At 32.8% G+C, this 20,469-nt stretch overlaps 2 protein-coding genes and 1 long non-coding RNA gene across 6 annotated transcripts; 1 reads left to right on the forward strand and 2 right to left on the reverse strand.

Annotated features, from left to right (window-relative positions):
* Positions 1-1,561: 1,561 nt before the first annotated feature.
* LOC120079126 lies at positions 1,562-3,846 on the reverse strand. Its single transcript, XR_005482211.1, has 2 exons — positions 3,334-3,846; positions 1,562-2,495 (listed from the first exon to the last, which is right to left on the reverse strand). It is a non-coding gene; the product is annotated as an uncharacterized LOC120079126 (long non-coding RNA).
* A 6,705-nt stretch (positions 3,847-10,551) lies between these two features.
* Positions 10,552-14,626, forward strand: LOC120080459 (heparanase-like protein 3). 2 transcript variants are annotated; one of them, XM_039035112.1, is made up of 9 exons: positions 10,552-11,151; positions 11,769-11,805; positions 12,448-12,631; positions 12,715-12,863; positions 13,066-13,296; positions 13,376-13,565; positions 13,651-13,776; positions 13,893-13,992; positions 14,142-14,626. In XM_039035112.1, exons 1-9 carry the CDS (start codon positions 10,921-10,923, stop codon positions 14,511-14,513), a joined length of 1,620 nt encoding a protein of 539 aa, XP_038891040.1. In that variant the 5' UTR covers positions 10,552-10,920; the 3' UTR covers positions 14,514-14,626. The 2 variants fall into 2 exon arrangements, with proteins under 2 accessions (XP_038891040.1, XP_038891041.1); XM_039035113.1 differs by lacking the exons at positions 10,552-11,151; positions 11,769-11,805 and having other exon boundaries at positions 12,465-12,631; positions 12,765-12,863.
* A 9-nt stretch (positions 14,627-14,635) lies between these two features.
* Positions 14,636-20,395, reverse strand: LOC120080458 (probable anion transporter 6, chloroplastic). 3 transcript variants are annotated; one of them, XM_039035111.1, is made up of 15 exons: positions 19,894-20,395; positions 19,611-19,756; positions 18,748-18,847; positions 18,492-18,544; positions 18,063-18,137; positions 17,696-17,776; positions 17,071-17,129; positions 16,874-16,962; positions 16,015-16,130; positions 15,888-15,924; positions 15,658-15,753; positions 15,429-15,570; positions 15,264-15,316; positions 15,106-15,192; positions 14,636-15,004 (listed from the first exon to the last, which is right to left on the reverse strand). In XM_039035111.1, exons 1-15 carry the CDS (start codon positions 20,278-20,280, stop codon positions 14,903-14,905), a joined length of 1,623 nt encoding a protein of 540 aa, XP_038891039.1. In that variant the 5' UTR covers positions 20,281-20,395; the 3' UTR covers positions 14,636-14,902. The 3 variants fall into 3 exon arrangements, 1 of the variants encoding a protein (XP_038891039.1); XR_005482518.1 differs by lacking the exon at positions 14,636-15,004 and having other exon boundaries at positions 15,429-15,497; positions 15,575-15,753; XR_005482519.1 differs by lacking the exons at positions 14,636-15,004; positions 15,106-15,192 and having other exon boundaries at positions 15,429-15,497; positions 15,571-15,753.
* Between the last annotated feature and the right edge of the window lie 74 nt (positions 20,396-20,469).

The raw sequence follows: 20,469 nt of genomic DNA on the forward strand, positions 1-20,469 counted from the left end.
TGTAGTTACTATTTATAGTGACGTGTTTAGAAGATTTTCTTTATAAGAAGAAACAATATCATTGATGAATGAAGTAAACAGAGTAAAAGATCCCAACATCTACAAGTGAATTATAAGAATGCTTTCCAATTTGAAACACCGATCCAAAAAAGGGTGTTGTTTACCTAGCACGAAGGAGAATGAAATCTATAAAACTATCAAAAGTAGAGAAAGAGTCTTAAAAAATTCTTCCATTCCTCTCGCCAATAGAAACACGAGGAAAACCCTGTTTAGAGTAAGCCACACAATCTTCTTGACACCTTGAAAGGGATGTCCTACAAAAATGAAGGGAAAAATATCATAAATATTGTTAGACAAAGTCAAGAACCAATCGAAAGTGTGAAGAACCATTGCACGATAGCTAAAAGGCAGATGAGGATGCACAAAAAGGTATCCTGTCCTGGTTGTTCGAAGTGACATGCCTTGAAGTTGTCTCTCACCCCACGTAATTTAAGCATTTAAGTGACATGCCTGAAGTTTTGGAAGGTTAAAATGTAGTTTTTATTTTATAAATTTAACTATAAATATGAGGAGAATTTTGGATGCTAAGTTGTATTCTAAAGTCTAGAGATATGAAGTTTGTGTTTGGGATACAGTGTTGTAAGATGAAGTTCGTCAATAAATGTGTAAAAGATAAAAAGAGATAAAGATGGAGTTATTTATGAACACTATCGGAGTTGAGTTATTTAATGCCAACTTGTGAAGTTAGTGGGTCAAACACTTCTCTCTAAAGTGTTTTCTTGATGAAAGACTACAACGAAATCATTATCAGATGAGACCTAAACAATTCCACTCGGTTATTAGTCTAAAGGTATTGTCTTTGGTCATCAAACCAAAGATGCTTTCAGATGCTTCCCTCCGTTTGAATTTTCCAAAAATCACCTTGGTAAGAAGTGATCCAACCAAAAACCACTTTTACTAAGATTGGATGATATGAACAGAAACTCCCCATGAGACTTACTTTGGATTTACAAAATTTCCCCAATTGAGCCAAGTTGAGCAACAAGCAAGGTATTATGCGATTGTGACATTACAACTTAATTAGGGTGGATTGGTCCCATGTAGAAACAGACTTTAGGTAAATTTAAAGAAAAATGTTCAATAAAATAACTATTGGTGATTGATAGTTTGTTTCACGGGATGAATTTCATTAACACGTCTCTACCAGAAACGATCTTCACAAGCATATCACTTATGTTAAGGAATTGGTAGCAATTTTAAGGAAGATTAGTGAGATCAAAATAGATAAGTACCTATCATCTCTATGAGAATTCAACCTTTAGCTTTCTATCTTTAATTAGTACTAGCAAAAACTTGCCCGACATAATCATAATTGTCTTACTCGACTTGCTTACCAGCTATCTTTCTAATTCATATCATAATTTGACTGGTAAATTTCGAGTTCTCAGTTCATACACAAACCAAGGCAGAAAAGCTTCTAAATATTAGTTTATCAACAATAATAAATACACTCATAGTCATGTAATAATGAAGCAGCACAAAGGGGTTTCCAGAAACTTAATGAACAAAATGTCCGTAGCCATTTTATCTTATAAATTAGTACAAATAGAGTTTAGTCAATAAACTTAAGATTACAAATGAGTATTTGAGATCAATGGAATACAAATGAATGTTACACTTGCACAATAACACATAACGGAGAAAGTGGAAGGAAATCACCAACCAAAATGTATAACATGGGTTAATGTATACTTAGTAGAGTCTTTAGGTCATGGTTGAGCTATTTTAGATCTATTTTTAGTTTCTTTATCTTGTATATATATCTTCAATTTCTCTGTAAAATACAACTCAGTGAACTACATTAATATTTCTAACTTGGTATCAGAGCCAAGAATTAGGCTTAGCCTCTGTCATCATATCATCAATAGCCTCGTGGTCCGTGCATCGTTCAGTCATCATGTTTTCCGTTTTCCATCCACAGTCGCCATTCGTGCCACTTGCGTCATCTGTCTCTGCCAGTTATGCTCGTCTCTGCCACCAGAGTCGTACGTTTTTCGTCTGCAGTCGCCATTTCAATTTCATTGCACTTCCGTCGGTGTCCGTCTTTCTTTGCGCTTTTGTCCACTGCCGCATCAACAGTCATGCTTCTGTCCACTGCCATATCGTTCGCCTCTGTTGTCGGGGTTGTGCGTCGTCCGTCGTTTCCATCTGTCGATTCGTGGGTTCGTCTGCCTCAACTATGCTGTCAATTCGTGGATTCGAATGGATCTGTTCGTTTCAACCCGAGCTATCAAGTCATTGACGTCAAGTCGACCACGCCGAAGTCGCCGAGCTAACTCATCGAGCTAACTCGCTGAGCCACGCCACGTCGAGCCTAATAGAACTGAGCCGTCAAGTTGATCTGCCAAACCGGGCTGTTCTGGTTTCTCCTGATTGAGTCGAGCTGCCCAACTGTTTTTTTCCCTTCGTCTCTCCCCAGTTGAGCCAAGCTCCTCCTGCCGTCGAGTCGCATGAAAAAAGATCATGTATTCTAGTATTCCACTCTACTAGTACTGTTCTTGATGGGATGAATTATTGGGCCCATCAAATGAATAGTTCTCTAATTGGGCGTAAGCTATGGTGCCCGTGATAGCCCTCAACCGGTCAAGTTTGTTGAACGATTAGAGGATTGGGACAGTAAAAATCATTATATACTCGGGAATACTTCTATACCTACCATCTATGTTTAGTTTGATGCATTTGATGATGCCAAGAGTTTGTGGGATTTTCTATTTACGCATTTTCAGTCTGTTGGTTTAACTCATTATTATCAACATTTGGCCATACTTATGGACTTCGTCTAGAATACAAGTCTATTCATACTACTTTCCTACATCGCAATCCCATTCCATCACTAGACTCAACGATACAAGAAATCCTGTTTGAAGAAAAAACGCCTTAAAAAATCTGATACATGAACAAGATGTTAAGAACTAGTTTCTTAACTCTTCCTTTCGACATTGTTTGATCTGGGATTTGTTTAGTATTTGATTATTCATTCATCCTCCAACAAGAAGTCATTAGGATACGAATTTAGTTTCATCTTCAAACTTGGAATTTTTGTTAGTAAGGAGCAATTTCTTCAGTTTTCCTTTCTCCTGAAAAATCTGATATTATGTTTCTATCTAATACCATTACTTGAAAAAGTACAGAACAATCTGATGATACAAATCAAAACTAAATGCTCTCAATTCATCCACTATATTCTACAGGAATCTTCATGTCCATCAGAAATAATCAAACAGATTTCAGACAAGGTATACTTCCTACAATACCAACAAAAAGTTCACTTACTCTTCAGAATGGCTGCTTCTCCGATCGAATCTTCCACAAACGCCATCGATTAGAAGCGCTCAGAACATCATAGAGATCACACAGTGGGAACCGTCGTTATAGAATCGGAAAATCCTCTATCGTTCCCGTTCACTGGACCAACTAATCGGAGATTTGAGAAGTATATGGAATGGATGATTTCAAGAGGAAATACCGAGTCGCTGAGCTTTGGAGGCCGGGTCTTTGTTGCGATTGAGGTTATGGAGGAGAGAGGAATTGGTGGAGGTTGTGTCAGTGGAGGCGGTGGCGGAGGCGAGGGCGGCGCGTTTTCGGAGTTGTTCGAGTTCTTCCTTATCCTCGATTTTGACATCGATCTTGGTGGGTTGTCTTCTCAGCATTTTGCCGGTTCCGCTGGCGCCGGAGAAATCTGGGGAACTTCTAGCAAAATGCCCCAACAATAATTTATTTTTCTTTAATATTACATTACAATGTTAAATATACATAAAGTAGCAAAGTGTTACCCCTAATGTATATATAATCGGTTTAAAAAACATAGAATATTAATTAATTAAAATTTAATCTTTGTTTTTATAATTTTTTCCCAAAAAAAAATATTTACCAACATCAATTATTGATATTTGAGTTATGATTGAGAATTGATTAAAATTTTTGTCGATATCTACATTTTAAATTTAAATATGTACATCTAATTGTACAGCAACAACAATAATAATTGATTTAAAAAATTTAAAGATCAATTTTAACATTAAACTTAACTAACTATAAATAGTGACGCTTTAAATTTATTGGTAGTGATACAATTTTTAGTTTAAATTTAAAAAAAAAATGTTGCAATTTATAGAATTTACGGTAGATTTTCATTTGAGAAATTGTTGAAAAAGATAATCATGTACGTCTAATAAATTCTAAAATATATACTTTAGCTTTATCGTTAAGCTAGCTCATATTGGACGATTTATTTCTTAACTTTTTCTACAAATGTTTTTTTTTGTAGCAATTTATAAAAATTGTAAGTAAATACTTATAATAAAGATATACACACAGAAACAATCTAATTTTTACCTCAAGTTGAGGATGCTCGAGAACTCAAAGAGATTAAATCAAAGTTCATATTACTTTCTAACTTGAAATGTGCAATATATCTTTTTTTATGATCAAACAAGTGGGAAAAACTGTCTATGCGCTTGTTCCTATCAAATGAAGTTGTTTTTACTAGAGATATTATGTTATCGATATCGATATCATTTTGCTTTTACTTTTGTGTCCACTATCACTAATTCTACTAATTTCCAATGATGAAAATCAAGGTTCAAAATTTGGGTCACATGGAAGGGACAGTGAAATATTAAGAAAATGATTTTTGTGAATAGTACTTCCAAGTGGAACATTTTTTTTCTAAATAGTTTTAGTGAAGGAAAAAAATTACTTTATTATGATTCTAATTGTTATTGCAATGAAGTAAAAGGGAGATGCGATTATTAATGATATCTTATTTCAATTATAAAGCATGCATCTCTTAAAGGTCTAAACATAAAGGAATATCTCAAATGTAGGAAATATGAAAAAGGCATGTAATTTATTTATTTATTTATTTGTATTTTATTCTTTTTTTTTTATTGAAGAAGAGAATCACCAACCCCAATGGCCTAATAATAATAATAATAATAATAATTTTTGACAGTACCTAATGATAATATTCACAAGGAGACATTTTGTACAAAGACATTAATGAAGAAAACAGAGAGAAAACAGAGAGAAGCCATTTTAAAAATATGATATATGTTTGTCCCTCCTTGATTGTAAATGCCATGTTGGTCCCATCTCCTAATAAATGGAAGCATGTAGTACATGCTTCAACATTTATTGCATTATTAATTAATTGGTATTTACTACTAACCATTTTCCAAAAAAAAAAAAAAAAAATATTATATTAATTGTATTATTAAAGTAGTATTTTATAATGATTTTAAATATGACAAAAATTATTATAACCATTAAAAAAAAAAAAAAAAAAAAAATTTGAATTATTAAATTAGCACGATGAGATTAAGTTTCTTGGAGCGATGACCTATCTTCAGTGGTAGAGAATCTCTTGTTCATTAATGTTCATTTTGGTGGAATTTGATCGTTGGAGGTCATTAATCTGCTTAATGTGGCTTTTGTGGATCTCACCGAAGTGTCTATTTTCGTTGATGTGGCAAAGAATTTTGTTATTAGCTTTAATGCCGTTTCTTTCTCCTATATGAAGCAGTATTACAATTTTCTAGCGCATGTGCTTGCAAAATTGACTGGATGAGTTTTCATTTTCATTACTGTTTTCTCTTTACCCGATATAGTTTGTTGTTTATTGTTTCTTAAGAAAGAAAGATATACTCAATGTTATTGATTTATATAATGTTATTAAAATCGTGTCTTAAGAGTTTATAGAACTCTATACTCTTATCTTATAAAAATTAAATGTCTTGAGACGTAAACTTTTAGATACGAATCATATAAGAATTGTTATATGGTAAGGATTAAAGATTAGGTAAGCATTTGAAAGATGATTTTTGGAGTAATTTCAAAGAGTGGAGCAGCTTTAGGAAATTTTGTAAAGTTGGATAGAGGATCAAATTAGGTATGAGAAACAAAGGTGCCCAATGGAGTTAGGTCACCCACCCAACCCTATCTTCTGATCATCACCGAAAGAGTTGAGAGAGAGGGGAAAAAAAGAAAAAAAATATTTTTTTTATTAAAAAAAAAAACTAAAAACTTTGATATAAAAACGTTTAAATTTCATCTTTCATTCTTTCTCTATTTTGCACATTTATTGAGTAACTCTATCTTACAACTTTGCATCTCGAACATAAATTTCTTAACTCCAATATATTAGTTCCAAACTTCATATTCAACTCAATGCTCCAAACATCCCTTAAAATCCTAGTTGAAATTGAATGTGTCATTGACCACAAATTATACATCAAATTACAAGTTTAGCTTTAAACTTTTAGGTTTGTATTTATTTCAAAATTTTTTAAAATTTATAAGGTCTTTAAATTGTGTTTAACAACTCTTTGACACATTCAATTTTCTTTTTTTAAAAAAATTAATTGGCCTATAAGATATAAAATTATATTTTTTGTGTTATGGGTCCTATACTTTTAATTATTGTGTCTAGTAGGTCCAATATTTTCTAACAAGTTATTGAATAGGTAAAAAGAGAGGGAAACCTATTAGATACAAACTAAAAAATCGAGGGATTCATTACCTACAAAATGAAATGTTTAAGATCTTATTAGATAACAAAAATTTATTGAACACAGAAGTAAAAGTGGAGCTAAATTGATATCGACATAAAAAAAAATTCAAGAAAACTTATAATTTAATCCAATTATATCAACCCACAAAAGTCACATAGGCAGTAGGCATGGAGGTTTCACCAGGGGTTTCTTTTTAAGATAAAGAATAAAAACAACAATTTAGTTCTCAATAAACTACTATTTTATGGTCAAAAGGGTACCCCCCTATGATTTTCAAAGTAACAATATTTTAATCAAAGATTAAGGTTACATCCATTTAAAAAAAAAAAAAATTAATTGCCCACATGATATACTTTTATAATTACAAATAATGCTCCAAACTCTTGACCTAGGGACACAAATGAAACTTGATCATTGGATTAAAAAAAATAAAATAAAAGGAAAAGAAAGATCTTGCTTAGTTCACCTAAAAAAGGGAGATATATATATATATAGATGTGTATAAGAGACAGTATATATATATATATATATATATATATTTGAGTAGTTGTCCAAGTTGGTCCCTTTGGTCCTATAATTTATACAAAGATCACATGTTTGGCAACTTTCTTCAATTATTTTGCAAATTTTCTTTTCAAAAAGTTCTTTTTTTTCCCTGCCCTCTAATTTGAACTGTAGCAGTCAAGTGATTAGCTTTTTCTTTTTGGGTTGTGGTGCATGGCTCAAAATATCTGTCCTATGCCCTAATTTGATCCAAAACCCTAATCCAATTAATAAAGTCTTCTTTCATAACTATTTGATTTTTTATTTTTATTTTTTAAATGGAACTTGTTTCACATAATTTCTTAATCACATTTTAAAAAATTTCTATATAAACATTCTGATTCTTAGTTAAATTCCAAGTTTCAAAAACTGCGAATTATTTATACCCCGTTTTGTAATCAACTAATTTTTCTGTCTTTAATTTTAAAAATTAAGCCTATAAATACTCCTACAACCTTTAAATTTCTTGTTTTGTTATCAACTTTTTTCCATTTTCAAAAACCAAGCCAAAATTTGAAGATTAAGACCATATTTGGTAATCATTTGGTTTTTTAAAATAAAACCTATAGGCTCTACCCCAACTTCCAAATTTCTTCATTTGTTATGTACTTTTTACCAATAGTTTAAAAAACTAAGCCAAAAATTGAAAATTAAAAAAATAGCTTTTGAAAACTTGTTTTTGTTTTTAAAATTTGGCTAAGAATTCAACCATTGTAATTAAAAAAGATGCAAATCATTGTAAAAAAAATGAGAGTAAATAAGCTTAATTTTCAAAAACAAAAAACTATTACCAAAGGGGCTAACAAAATAGTTTTCAAAAACTTGTTTTTGTTTTTAGAATTTAACTAAGAATTCAACTCTTGTATTTAAGAAAAATGCAAACCATTATAAAAAATGAGAGAAAATAAGCTTTTTTTTCAAAAACAAAAAAACTAACAAAAAAAACTAAGAAGAAATGATTGCCAAACGGAGTTGTAGTAATCATTTGATTTTTGGAAATTAAATTTATAAATAGTACTTTTACCTATAAGTTTATTTGTTTTGTGATTCGCTTTTCACTAATGTTTTCAAAAACTAATTTTTTTTTAAGACTAAAAAAATAATTTGCAAAAACTTATTTTTGTTTTCAGAATTTGACTAAGAAGTCAAGTTATTTTTCAAAAAAATTGAGAACTATGATTAAGAAATATAAGAAAAAAACAAACATAAATTTCACAAATATAAAACTAAAAACAAAATCGTTATCAAATGGGGATATTTTTTAGTTTTCATTTTATGTTTTCTTTTTTAAAAAACAATATCTTTGTTCTACAGGCTACAATCTATTATAATTTAGGACCATAAAATGAAAACCAAAAGCAGAGATTAAAAAAGGGGGTTTGTTTTAAAATCTGGGTTTCATTATCAGGTTGAAGATGAAGATTATTTCTTTAAAAAATAAATAAAAGAAATTTATAAAGTCCATTCTCTATAGGTTTTATGTTTTTTTTTTAAAAAAATGGTCTCTATTAAAGCTTTTGTCTTGTACAAAAGTGAAGTTTCAGTTTGTCAATTGTCCTTTTGATAAAGTAAAGAATTTAAATCATGGCAATGCCTTTTTCTCTCTTAATGCCTTTGAAATTATCTACTAAAATATTAGATTTTTTTGTAAAAGGAATAAAGCAAAAAAAAGGGATTCATAACAATGAACTTTTCAACAAATGAAATGAAATATTGAGATGAAGGTTTTAACAAACCCAAATAAATCAAACAAAATCAAACCTACTTTATCCAACCATGAAAATATCCAAATCCCATAAAATCAATAAAGAGATGTGTTCAAACCTAATTAAAAATAACCAAAAGAACCAATATCGATAAAATTGAAACCAGTTTGAAATGATTTTCTAGTACTTGTAAATAAAAACAAACTCTTAATCTCGTCCCACCAATATTTATAACTACAATCTCATAAAATTAAAAATTTAAGATTAAAACTAGCTCAATATAACATAGAAAATGACTTCTTCCACTAACTTTACTATTGGATTAGTTCAAAAATTTGAAACACATTGAGGAACAAAGAAAAAAAAGAATTAGTTGACATGGCAAACCGTGAATTGGGTGCTAATGGCTAGAAACCCTTCCTTAAGAAAATGCCTATTTCTTAAGCATTCTTCCTAATTTCTCCATTAACAAAAAAGGAAAAACGCCAACCAATAAAGGGTCCACTTGCAACCAACTTCAAGTTTCAATCTAAAACTTTATCCCCACTCATCAAAATATTGCCTATATCTCTCAATAATGGTTGGATATGAATTTGAAAATTGCCGTGTCCCGTAATAACTACTTAATACAAAATGTCCTGTAATAACTATTTAATACAAATTCAAGATATTTTTATAGTTTCTCTTTCATATGTTCAACCATTCTTAAAATCATTCAATAAGATTGTCATAACGTGACTACCTCTTAATAATTGTTGGATGTGAATCTAAAAATCTCACTGCCTATAATAACCACTTGATACAAATTTGAGATACTGTTGCAGTTTCTCTGACATACATACATTTGTACTTAAGGATCATTCAATAAGATCTGTCACTTAATAACCATTGGATGTGAACTCAAAAATCTGAATGCTTCATAATAATCATTTGATACAATTTCGAGATACTTGTGTAGTTTCTCCTTCGTACATCCAATCGTGCTTAGAAACCATTCAATAAAATTGTTATAACGTGACTGACTCTTTGTAATCATTATGTGAATCCAAAAATCTCGACGCTCTATATTATAACTAGAGGTGTTAAAAAAACCCGATGACCCGAAAAAATTGATCAACCCAACCCAATTCGCAGTTTAAGTTAGGTTATCAACTCATTTGGGTTGGGTTCAAATAAATGAAAATTTTATGGGTTGGATTAGTTCATGGGTTCAACTAATATAACCCAAACCAACCCGAACCAACCCGAATTTATTATTAACTTTAATATATATATTTTTATTACTTATAACACAATTATTTATACATATATTGATTTTAATTTTATTTAATTCTAATATTTTTTAAATAATTTACTCTTCAAAAATTTTCACTTTGAAATTGAGTTGTTAATCTTAATTTAATATATGAAAATAATTAAATTAGATTTTTGCATATTTACGTTTTGCTTCTTTTTAGAACAAAATTTTAAATAAATGAACTGATTAACCCGAACCAACCCCAACACAAATATTTCATGGTTGGGTTGGGTTGGATTCATTTTTTTAATAAAGGTTATTTGGGTTGAAGAAATTTACAACCCAAACAAATTGGATCTAAAAAGTCTTTCAACCTAACCCATGAACACTACTAATCATAACCACTCGATACAAATTTGAGATGTTTATCTTAAAAAATCTTGATACTTATATAAATTTGAGATACTTTTATCGTTTCTCTTTCATACATACAACACTCAATAATTTCTCCATCAACACCTCCCCCAGGAGAGGAAAAAAAAGGAAAAAACAGAAGAAAGGTTCCTTTAGCGCCATTTCTTTAATGCAGATCCGACATCGAAATTGTTAAATGGTCCATTCATTAGCATCATTTTAACCTACATTTTCATTTCTTAATTTCCAAGACTTGTATTGTATAGTATATATATAAACATTTCAAGTAGTTCTTTTCATCAATCACTCTATATTCATATTCTTCCTTTCTTTACACTCTGTCTTCTTCTTCCCTTTTATTAATGGCTAGCAGCTCTGAAATCGCCTGAAGTTTCATGGCTTCTTTTTCTGTCGTTTGATCTTTCCCCATTTGAAGAAGTTTTTAGAAATGGGTTTTCGTGTTTGGCTTCTGGGGTTTTGTTTTTGGGTCTGTTTCTTCTTTCTCTCTTCCGGTTCAGTGAACTCAGAAGGGTTTTTGAGAGGAAGGGTTCTGATTGACGGAAAATCCGCCATTGGAGGTATTGATGAAGATTTTGTTTGTGCTACGCTCGATTGGTGGCCTCCTGAGAAATGCGATTACGGCACTTGCAGTTGGGGCCAAGCTTCTCTGTTGAATCTAGTAATTTTTTTTTCCTTATTTCTTTCAGATTTCCGATGATTTTCAAACTCATTTATGGCGACTTACTTTTGTTATGAATGATGAGATAGTATTCATAGATTTTGGCATCTGGGTTTTATTATTTGATCTTCTTCTTTAAGTTTCCTTTATGGATTTTTTTTTTTTTTTTTTTTTTTTTTTTTTTGTATTTATTGCTTAAGAAAAGTGAGAATCCTTTCATCCTTACGTACAGTCTCGTTTCTCGTTGCTTAATTATGTATTTCAATTATTTAGATTTGTTTGAAAGTGGATAATAAAACAAAGAAAACTTGGAAGTAACAAAACAAAGAAGATTGGAAGGTTAAATGGATTTCCAAATCCTCCTCAATTATGAATTTTAGTTACTTGGGTCTTTTTGAAAGTGGACGACAAAACAAAGAAACTCAAAAGATTAATTGGATTTGAGATTTGGAAGTATGTTTACAATTATTTAATGTCTTTTATACTAGGTTCTATTGACTAAAGAATAATAATTCTTATGAGGTGACCTCTACTATTAAATATGCTTTCCTATAATCTGTCTAGTGCTATACTACCTGAAATATTTAAATTCGTTCTTATTTTATTTTGAATTGCAGGACCTGGGCAACAACATTCTATTAAATGCAGTCAAAGGTTTGAATTCCTCTAGCTCCTTGACTATTTGGCTCACAGTTTTAATGAATCTAGCTTTATAAAGAAGTTAGAAAGTCTTTATGAACTATAAAAAATGAACTATAAAACTCTAGGCTAATACTATCCCGTTGATTTGTACCTTCATAATTTGTGGTAGCTAATATTTAATATTCAATATGAAACACCGGTTTCATAGGTTCAACTCAGGTATCTTATGGGATTAGTGAATCTATAATTTGGTATAAGCAAAACCTCAAACCAAACATGAGTCATACATTAAACCTCGAGTAGTGCAATATTTAGAGAGGAGGAACAATGGAGTGTTTGGAGGAACAAGGGAGTGTTTGGAGGAACAAGGGAGTGTTTGGAGATGTAGAACGAGACCTTAGTGAGGTTTGGTCCTCTATGAGATTTCATGTCTTTTATAGAGTTTCGATTTCGAAGATGTCTTCTTTTTCTTTTTTGGGAATTAGGCAACATTGTACTTAGCTGGATGCTGGAACCTCTCTAGTGGGATTTTTGTATATATTTTTTTTGTATGCACTTATGTTCTTACATTTTTTTTAGTCGTTCGTCTCCTAAGTCTTCTCTATATATTTGAATGCAAAAATGAAAGCTAATACCTCTTCATGAATGGTGCAGAATTTAAACCCCTAAAGATTAGATTGGGTGGTAGTTTGCAAGATAAGATCATATATGATACTGAAGATCACCAGCAGCCATGCATTTCTTTTTCAAGAAACGCCTCAGAGTTATTTGGCTTCAGTCAAGGCTGTTTGCCTACTAACAGATGGGACCAACTAAATGACTTCTTCAAGAAAGGAGGGTAATGAAAATCTCATCCCATTTTTTGCACATGAAATAACATTTCTCAAGAGTTGAATGCTAAAGTTTTGTGATCTTATTCAGTACTAAGATTATCTTCGGATTAAATGCTCTCAATGGACGACAAATTGCAGCAGATGGGTCTGCTGTAGGAGCTTGGAATTGCTCGAACGCTGAAATGTTAATACGTTATACTGTCAAAAAGAACTACACCATCCATGGTTGGGAGCTTGGTAAGAATTGCTAATTGTTTTCTTTACACAAAAAATTCAAAACCGGAGACCGAGAAGTGATATTTGTCATTCTTCGTCGATGAGTTTTGGAGAGTAGTTGTTCTTGTTAGTTCACCTCAAATGACCTTGTCTCTCATATTTGAGAGTGGAGAAGGATTCTTCTGTTCTAATGTATGATTGATTTCCATTTTCTTATGCTCAGGGAACGAATTGAGTGGAAATGGAGTTGGAACAAGAATTTCAGCAGAACAGTATGCTTCTGATACAATTGCTCTTCAGAACATGGTCCAAAGTATCTACAAGGGTATCGAACCGAAACCGTTAATCATAGCACCTGGAGGATTCTTTGATGAAAATTGGTTCAAAGAATTCATTGGCAAAACTACCCAATCGCTAGACGTTGTCACACACCATATATACAATCTAGGACCAGGTATCATTCATTGGCCAAGTAATACTCTAATGAATTTTCGAAAAATGGGTAGGCACTGAAGCTTTTTTCTTATTAACAGGAGTTGATGAGCATCTTCTCGAAAGGATTCTTGACCCGTCCTATCTCGATGGCATGGTCAATACGTTTAACAAGCTCCATGAGATCCTTGAAGACTCTCCAACTTCAGCTAAAGCATGGGTTGGGGAAGCAGGAGGCGCTTACAACAGTGGGCATAATCTGGTTACAAATGCATTTGTCTTTAGTTTCTGGTAATTTAGACTCTAGAAAACATTCATGTAAATTTCTTTCAAGACCTTTATAAACAACACTCTTTTATGTGTGTACATTATCCAGGTACTTGGACCAGCTCGGTATGGCGGCCACTTTCGATACAAAAACATACTGCAGGCAGACATTGATTGGTGGAAACTATGGTTTACTGAACACGACAACCTTTGAACCAAATCCAGACTATTACAGGTGAAAGAAAGATTAAGCCAATATTTCTGACCTTAAACTCTTCATTCCTTCCCATTACTATTGGACAATTATCTAACAATCAGCTTGCTCGTTTCTTGTTTCTTTCTTCATTTCAGTGCACTCCTATGGCATCGCTTGATGGGAAGGAATGTTCTGTCCACAAGCTTTAACGGGACAAAAAAAATACGAGCCTATGCACATTGTTCTAAACAATCCGTAAGTGGCAGTATATACCATGATAACCTTAAATTTGGTTTTTCTCCCTATTGCTTAAGTCAATGAAATAAACAACTGGGAGCTAAAACTAGAAAATGAAGAAATGCCACTAGTTTCTCAACTCTGATTTAACTCTCAATCTTTTACAGAAAGGAATCACATTACTATTGCTCAACCTAGATGGTGACACAACAGTTCATGCTGGAATTGCATTCAATAAAACCGGAGGGTTGCACCATAAACACAGATCCTATAAGCATAAATCAAAGGTTGTTCGGATACCTAGACCTCATGGTCTCGAAGGCGAAGCCTTCAGAGAGGAATATCATATAACAGCAAGGGATGGAAACCTGCATAGTCAAACTGTGCTGCTAAATGGAAAGATTTTGTCTGTAAATTCATCAGGGAACATACCTTCATTGGAACCTCAGCATGTAAATTCATCTGAACCAATAATGGTGGCTCCCTTTTCAATTGTATTCATTCACATACCAAATATTGTTCTCCCTGCATGCAGATAGGATAGGTAGCAATGTATGGAACTGAAAATCAGTTCCAGATTGGTTGTTTTCCAATAAGAGAACAATTGTAATATTTGATTCATATTTTTCAAGGTGAAAAAAATGTAGAGCAAGAGTCTCTCTGGATCAACATTGACCACGGAAAATCAATCCATAGCCGTAGATAGCACTATAGGCAGAAGATACAAATTTTACAGAACATATGCAACTTTGGCAGGATCACTCTGACTAACAATAAGAAGACAAAATCTTTACATGATCAGTAATAATGCTTCTTTGTGGGGAATCATACATGTATTCACTACAGATATACAACTGAAGAACCTGATATGAAATGCAGTTGATGGCTTGTATTGGAGTTCTCCTCAGCACATTCGTGTAATCTAACACTATTCATTCTTCGAAAAGTTTTTAGGTTTACTGCTAGCGAAGACCAACCAAACAATTGTCCCGGTCAAGTAGAAGAAGATTGATGGGGCAAACAATGAGATCTACACATAGCAAACAGGAAATGTTGAAGATAAGAAATAAGTCAGAGGATATGAATGAAATATATCAAATGTTAAAGAAAAAGAGGAAGTTGTTAACTTACACTCCAAGAATGGGTTGAATCAAGAAGAAAGCCAGTGAGTGCAACTCCAACGATACCGGGTATTGCTCCAACGGTATTCGTAATGCCCTGAGGAGAATTGTTAAGGCATGAAATTTAGGAATGTTGATATGAACCGGAATATTATAGAGCTTACATACCAAAAGGACACTTGCATATTCAGGTGACATATCTTGATGAGTACAGTAGAGTCCTGCAGAAAACAGATAATGATCTTGGTACTTTATGGGAAATAGGAAACTTTGATCCAATAACTCTGAAAAATATTATTTCAAGGATAAAAGTATCTTTGATGTAGATTGTACCTGATAATGCAAAACTAGAGAGGGCCAAACCACTGGTTAGAATTCCTACTACCTCCCAAGGTGGCAATCCTAAATCAACAGAGGACAAAGTCATGCAAACTGCTGGAGACACAAAGGCAATTGTTTGGCAAATCTTTCTTACCTACATAGAGGAAAACAGAAGAGGATCAAACAAATTATGAATGGAATGCTTCTTGAAAAGAAAATTTTGGAGTTCGTCTTTCCATACTGCTGTGGTATCGACACCATTGGAAATTAAGTTGTCAGCTAACTGCGATGCAACACTTGTCACGAAGATTGAAGCCAGGGGTGGCAGGATGGATACCTGAATTGAATAATTTCTAGGAGTCGTAAGAAAGTTAAATCATCATGCAACATGGTTGCAATCAGGTAATAAAATAATGATATGAATATGAACCAAAAAAAAAAAAAAAGGAGAATAGAAAGAGAGCGAGGTACCCAAGCTGCTTCAGTCAAATTAAGGTTCAACTCCTCGCTGCATAAGAATGTGGATGAAATCCAAATTCAGTTTACCATTTGAACACAAAGCAAGGAAGATGATGAGGAAACAAAAAACTGAAAGTACCTAAAATAAGTAGGAAGCCAAGAGAGACAAGTGTAGTGACCCCAACTCCCACAGAAATGAGTATATATCATTGCCCATACTGGTGGATACTCCAAAAATCCCCTCCATGGTACTTCCTAACAATTCAAAAAAATTATTAAAAAAAGAAAGATGATTAATAAAAACATATTTAAACCTTTTTCCATATACAACACAAAAAGAAATTTGAAACTAGTTCTTTTTTATGTCATGGCATCGATATTAATATCAATATGTTAACGAAAATACTAAAAAATAGGATTAGTGTTACAAGATTTACCATAAACTTGAAAAAGTATTGTAATTTACCTTCAAATAAATTTTTATTCGCAGAATCAAAAATAGAAAATATTTTTGTATATTCAATACATTATAAATTATATATCTAGCATAAAATTGATATGGTTGGACGAGAAACAATGTTTTGAATTCATCAACTACAAGAGTGGAGATTAGATCATCTTAGGATAGTAATTGGTATCTTATTCACTAAGTTATGTTTAGGTTGCCTTCTTGGAAGAATGCAATATTAGAGATGTTTGTTTCAAAAAATTGTGAATTTTGACAGAATTATTCGATAATCTATTCGTGCCAAGTCAAACTTGATTAATACAAAACTTGGCTTTTAATGAACTTGTTTAAGGTAAAAATTGACTTTTTCCTTTTTTAAGGATCAATTGAACCTAAATTAAGTTGATTTGAGAGCAAAAACAATATCAAACTCTTTTTTAAAAAAATGTGAACTCACTGGGAGAAATAATTATTTTGTTTAGAACATTTAGTTAATTAAATTTAAAATAGTAATGACTAACTTGGCTTCAAATCAGACACACATAGATACCTTGAGTGCAGCAGGTAGTTGTTGGAGTTTGAAGGGTTTTGTTGATTTCTTTGTGGGGAACCCGGACTCAGACTCGGATTCGGATACAGCTACGGCAGAAAGAATAAAATAAAGTAAATGCTTACACCTAACACTATTATTATTGTTAATCATTCAAATTTCAAACCCATATTTTCTTTTAATGTCTGAAGGCAAACCTGAAATGGATTTAAGGGGTACTGACGGTTGCCCATCCAGAAACTGAAATCCTGCAAACCTTCAACCACAAAGCCTTTAACCATTACTGCATCCAATTCATATTCATTCAATTTTGAATGTTCAATTATAATTCTTCCTCAAAGTAGGTGTTCTAGTTCTACTATTAGACCCACAAACCCAAAACTAAAATGAATAAGAAAAAAGAAAAGGAAAAAAAGAAATGGTGAGGATTAAAAGCCTGTTTGGATTGACTTTCTAAGTACTTGAAAATATATTTTAAAGCACTTGAAAGTGAATCCAAGAAAGGATCTAAAACTCATTTTCAAAAATCAAACCAAGTATAAACCCAAAGATTGATGGTTTGGTCCTCCACACTTGCAATTGTTGACTTTCATCTAGTTTTTAAAGAATAACTATTTTGTTTCCACTTGCATATTTAGGAAACCAGCCATCATTAATCAGTTTTTCAATAACCAGAAACAACCAAATTATCCCTAGAGAACAGATCTCAAATAAATCCCCGAAAATTACTTCTCTATTACTTGCACAAAAGAATTACAAGTTAATCCTAACAATTTAATGTATGAATAACAAGAAAAGACAGTAACAGGTGAAGCAACTTACCAAGCTATCCCCAGAAAGCCAAAAATGTAGAACACAGATTCCCAACCAAAATTTTGGATGAGAGAAGGAGCCAAAAGAAGTCTGCCAAAAAAAATATATATATATGACTACAAAGGCAGTCCAAGAAATTAGATTCATCAACCATACTCCGGAGTTACATCAGCTGCAAAAATTCAAAATCCTAATATTCTGTCCAAAGAACTAACAGGAGGGGAAACAATTTTCATGAACCTGTGTTTTCAATATATTTAGATTTCAAATATCAGCCTTTTGGATTGAGTTATCCAAATTTCATTCAGAAACAGACTAACGGAGCACATGTTGTTAGATCCCTTTTATCCCGTAACTCACATTCAACAGAACATACCCAGAAACGCTTCCTACACTCAGCCCACCAAAAACAAATGCGACTGCCCGTGAGCGTTCCTGTAGAGGAATTGACCTGCATGCACCAATCAAAATGTCAAATCCGTTCAATGTAAAGTTTTCATTGATGATATTGTAAACTTATAACCGCTTTTATGTCCCTAAGATACATATACTGTAATTCATGTTTTTGAGGCTTTTAAGGATTAAACTAGTTAAAATGAAATTTATAACGAATTCTGTTCATCCATAAAATGAAATTTATGAAAGATAGTAGAGAAACATGGTAATATTACCTTAGTTAAATCGAATAATGAGCTAGATGAAGAATATTCTTTTAAAGGAAAAAAAAGTTTAGAATAATTTGAGATAAATGTGATGAAAATATGTCCAAAAAATGACCATTTATGATAATGCAAGTTAAACCTGCCTTGCAATAAGGTCAGTTGCAGCTGATGGTGAAACCCCTTCTCCGATGCCAACCTATATGCAGTGAAGAATAGTAATTGTAAGGTTGATAACCCATCAAATTTGAAGAATGAAGGGTGCAAATGATGTTCAAGCAAACAGAATAAGCAAGTAGATCAACCTGCCACAAGAAATTACAAACTTCAAGGCCATGGCCAAAGATAAAACAGAGAGAAACCATAGGAAGTGGTTATACTTTTACAAGTAGCATCACTCACCAAAATTCTGGAAAAAATCAACCCAGGCATATATCCAGCAAGAAATGGAACAAGCGCGGTAGCTAGCGACCATGTCAGTACTCCGATCTCCAAAACTTTTCTAATTAAAAAAGATCACAAAGTGCTAAGAAGTATGACTCTTTCCATCAGCTTATTGTGTGATATACAGAAATTTAAAGAATGCATATAGCATTCCAGTTGAGGCTACTAATAAATGATAATGAATGGCAGTGAATGGTGCTGAAGCTGCTGCTTTTCTAGAAATGGTAAAGATTAAGATTACCATTGACATTACTGGCAGTACAAATGTGGCATTCCATAGTTCAAGCATGACAAGAATTAAAGCATACTTGCCACTCGAGATAACCAGGGAGAAACAAGAACATCAAGTGGCCTTTGACAAATACCAGCCCGATTTTAAGATTCAAGGTAAACATTAAGGACCCATTTTATTTTTCTTCTTAAAAATTATGCTTGTTTACTGACATTTTTTCTTCTTTTTCAAATTTTCTTTCAGAATCGTTTTAAAACCATAATTTTAATAAGTGAAAAACCTTAAAATGCTAGAATTAGCTAACCACAGAATTAACTTTCAAAAATATAAAACGAAAGAACAAAATCATTATCAAAAGTGTTAAGGAACAAGGCATCTCAAACAAAAGCTTCAAAGTTTCTCTCTCAGAATCTTTTTAGGAAACCCAATAAACTGTGCTATTCAATGGTTTTGTGAGGCAGAAAGTTCTTGAAGCAATTGTTTTAACTATCGCTTCAGCCAAGGAATTCATTGATCAAAAAATAACCAATAAATAAAGGGTTCGCTAAAGAAACAATAAACCTGTTAACAGTGGTACTTAAATACTGACCTCCCACCAAATATCTTGGCAAGCCACCCACCAGGCAACTGGCTCAAAGCATAACCCCAAAAGAAAGATGACTGAACCAATCCAGCCACAGAAGAATTCCACCCAAATTGATGCGACATTGGAATTATAGCAACACTTAAATTCACCTGGCAACAATCACAACAACAAACTCAACTAAATCCCACAAAAACACCTAAAAACATGACGACCCACGGCGAAAATTCGAACCCATCAACATTTTATTCAATCAAATTCAAAAGTCACAAAAAACAGAGGAACAAACCTTATCCATGTTGCAAATAACGAACGCAAGCGCCGTAGTACCAATCAATTTATATCTATCAGGAACATTCCTCCACGGCGGCCAATTCGAATCAAACCCCACTTCATCAATCCCATTTCCAGAGCTCAAATCGTTTTCAGATTTCGAAATAGACCTAGTTCGCTCCGATGCATCGACTCGCAAGCCAGAAAGAACAGGGGGAATTTCTTCATTGCCTTTGACATTTTCTTTCTCCTTGATGCTACAACAAACACGGAGGCTTAATCGAAGGAGATGGGATTGAGAAATCAAGCGAGTGGGTGAAACTGAGTGGAAAATTGAACTGCGGGGGTTAGTGGGGTGAGGGAGAAAAGGGCTATTATGGGGTCGAGTTGAGAATTTCGCCATTGGGGTTTTGAGTTATGGGGAGAAAAGTGAGGGGTGAAGTGGGTTTTCTCTTTTCTTTCCTTTTTAGCGGGAAGATGAAGAAGGAAAGACGTGGAATGAAGGTGCGGCCATGGTTGGGAGTTGGGAAGAAAGTTGGCGTGGCCACGGAAGTCTGCAGATTGTGAGGCTCCCATGCATTTAGAACCACCG

The sequence above is a fragment of the Benincasa hispida genome, chromosome 6 (assembly GCF_009727055.1).
Source record: "Benincasa hispida cultivar B227 chromosome 6, ASM972705v1, whole genome shotgun sequence".
Classification (NCBI taxonomy): Eukaryota; Viridiplantae; Streptophyta; class Magnoliopsida; order Cucurbitales; family Cucurbitaceae; genus Benincasa; species Benincasa hispida.

Excerpts from the sequence above, each read along its gene's own strand:
- LOC120080459 (XM_039035112.1), top strand. The coding sequence starts at position 10,921 with ATGGGTTTTCGTGTTTGGCTTCTGGGGTTTTGTTTTTGGGTCTGTTTC. Across the intron at positions 12,632-12,714 it reads GACTTCTTCAAGAAAGGAGG|TACTAAGATTATCTTCGGAT; the intron begins GTAATGAAAATC and ends GATCTTATTCAG. Across the intron at positions 13,566-13,650 it reads GCATTTGTCTTTAGTTTCTG|GTACTTGGACCAGCTCGGTA; the intron begins GTAATTTAGACT and ends TACATTATCCAG.
- LOC120080458 (XM_039035111.1), bottom strand. The coding sequence starts at position 20,280 with ATGGCGAAATTCTCAACTCGACCCCATAATAGCCCTTTTCTCCCTCAC. Across the intron at positions 15,925-16,014 it reads TGGCTTCCTACTTATTTTAG|CGAGGAGTTGAACCTTAATT; the intron begins GTACTTTCAGTT and ends ATTCTTATGCAG. Across the intron at positions 15,571-15,657 it reads ATGGTGTCGATACCACAGCA|GTAAGAAAGATTTGCCAAAC; the intron begins GTATGGAAAGAC and ends TCCTCTATGTAG.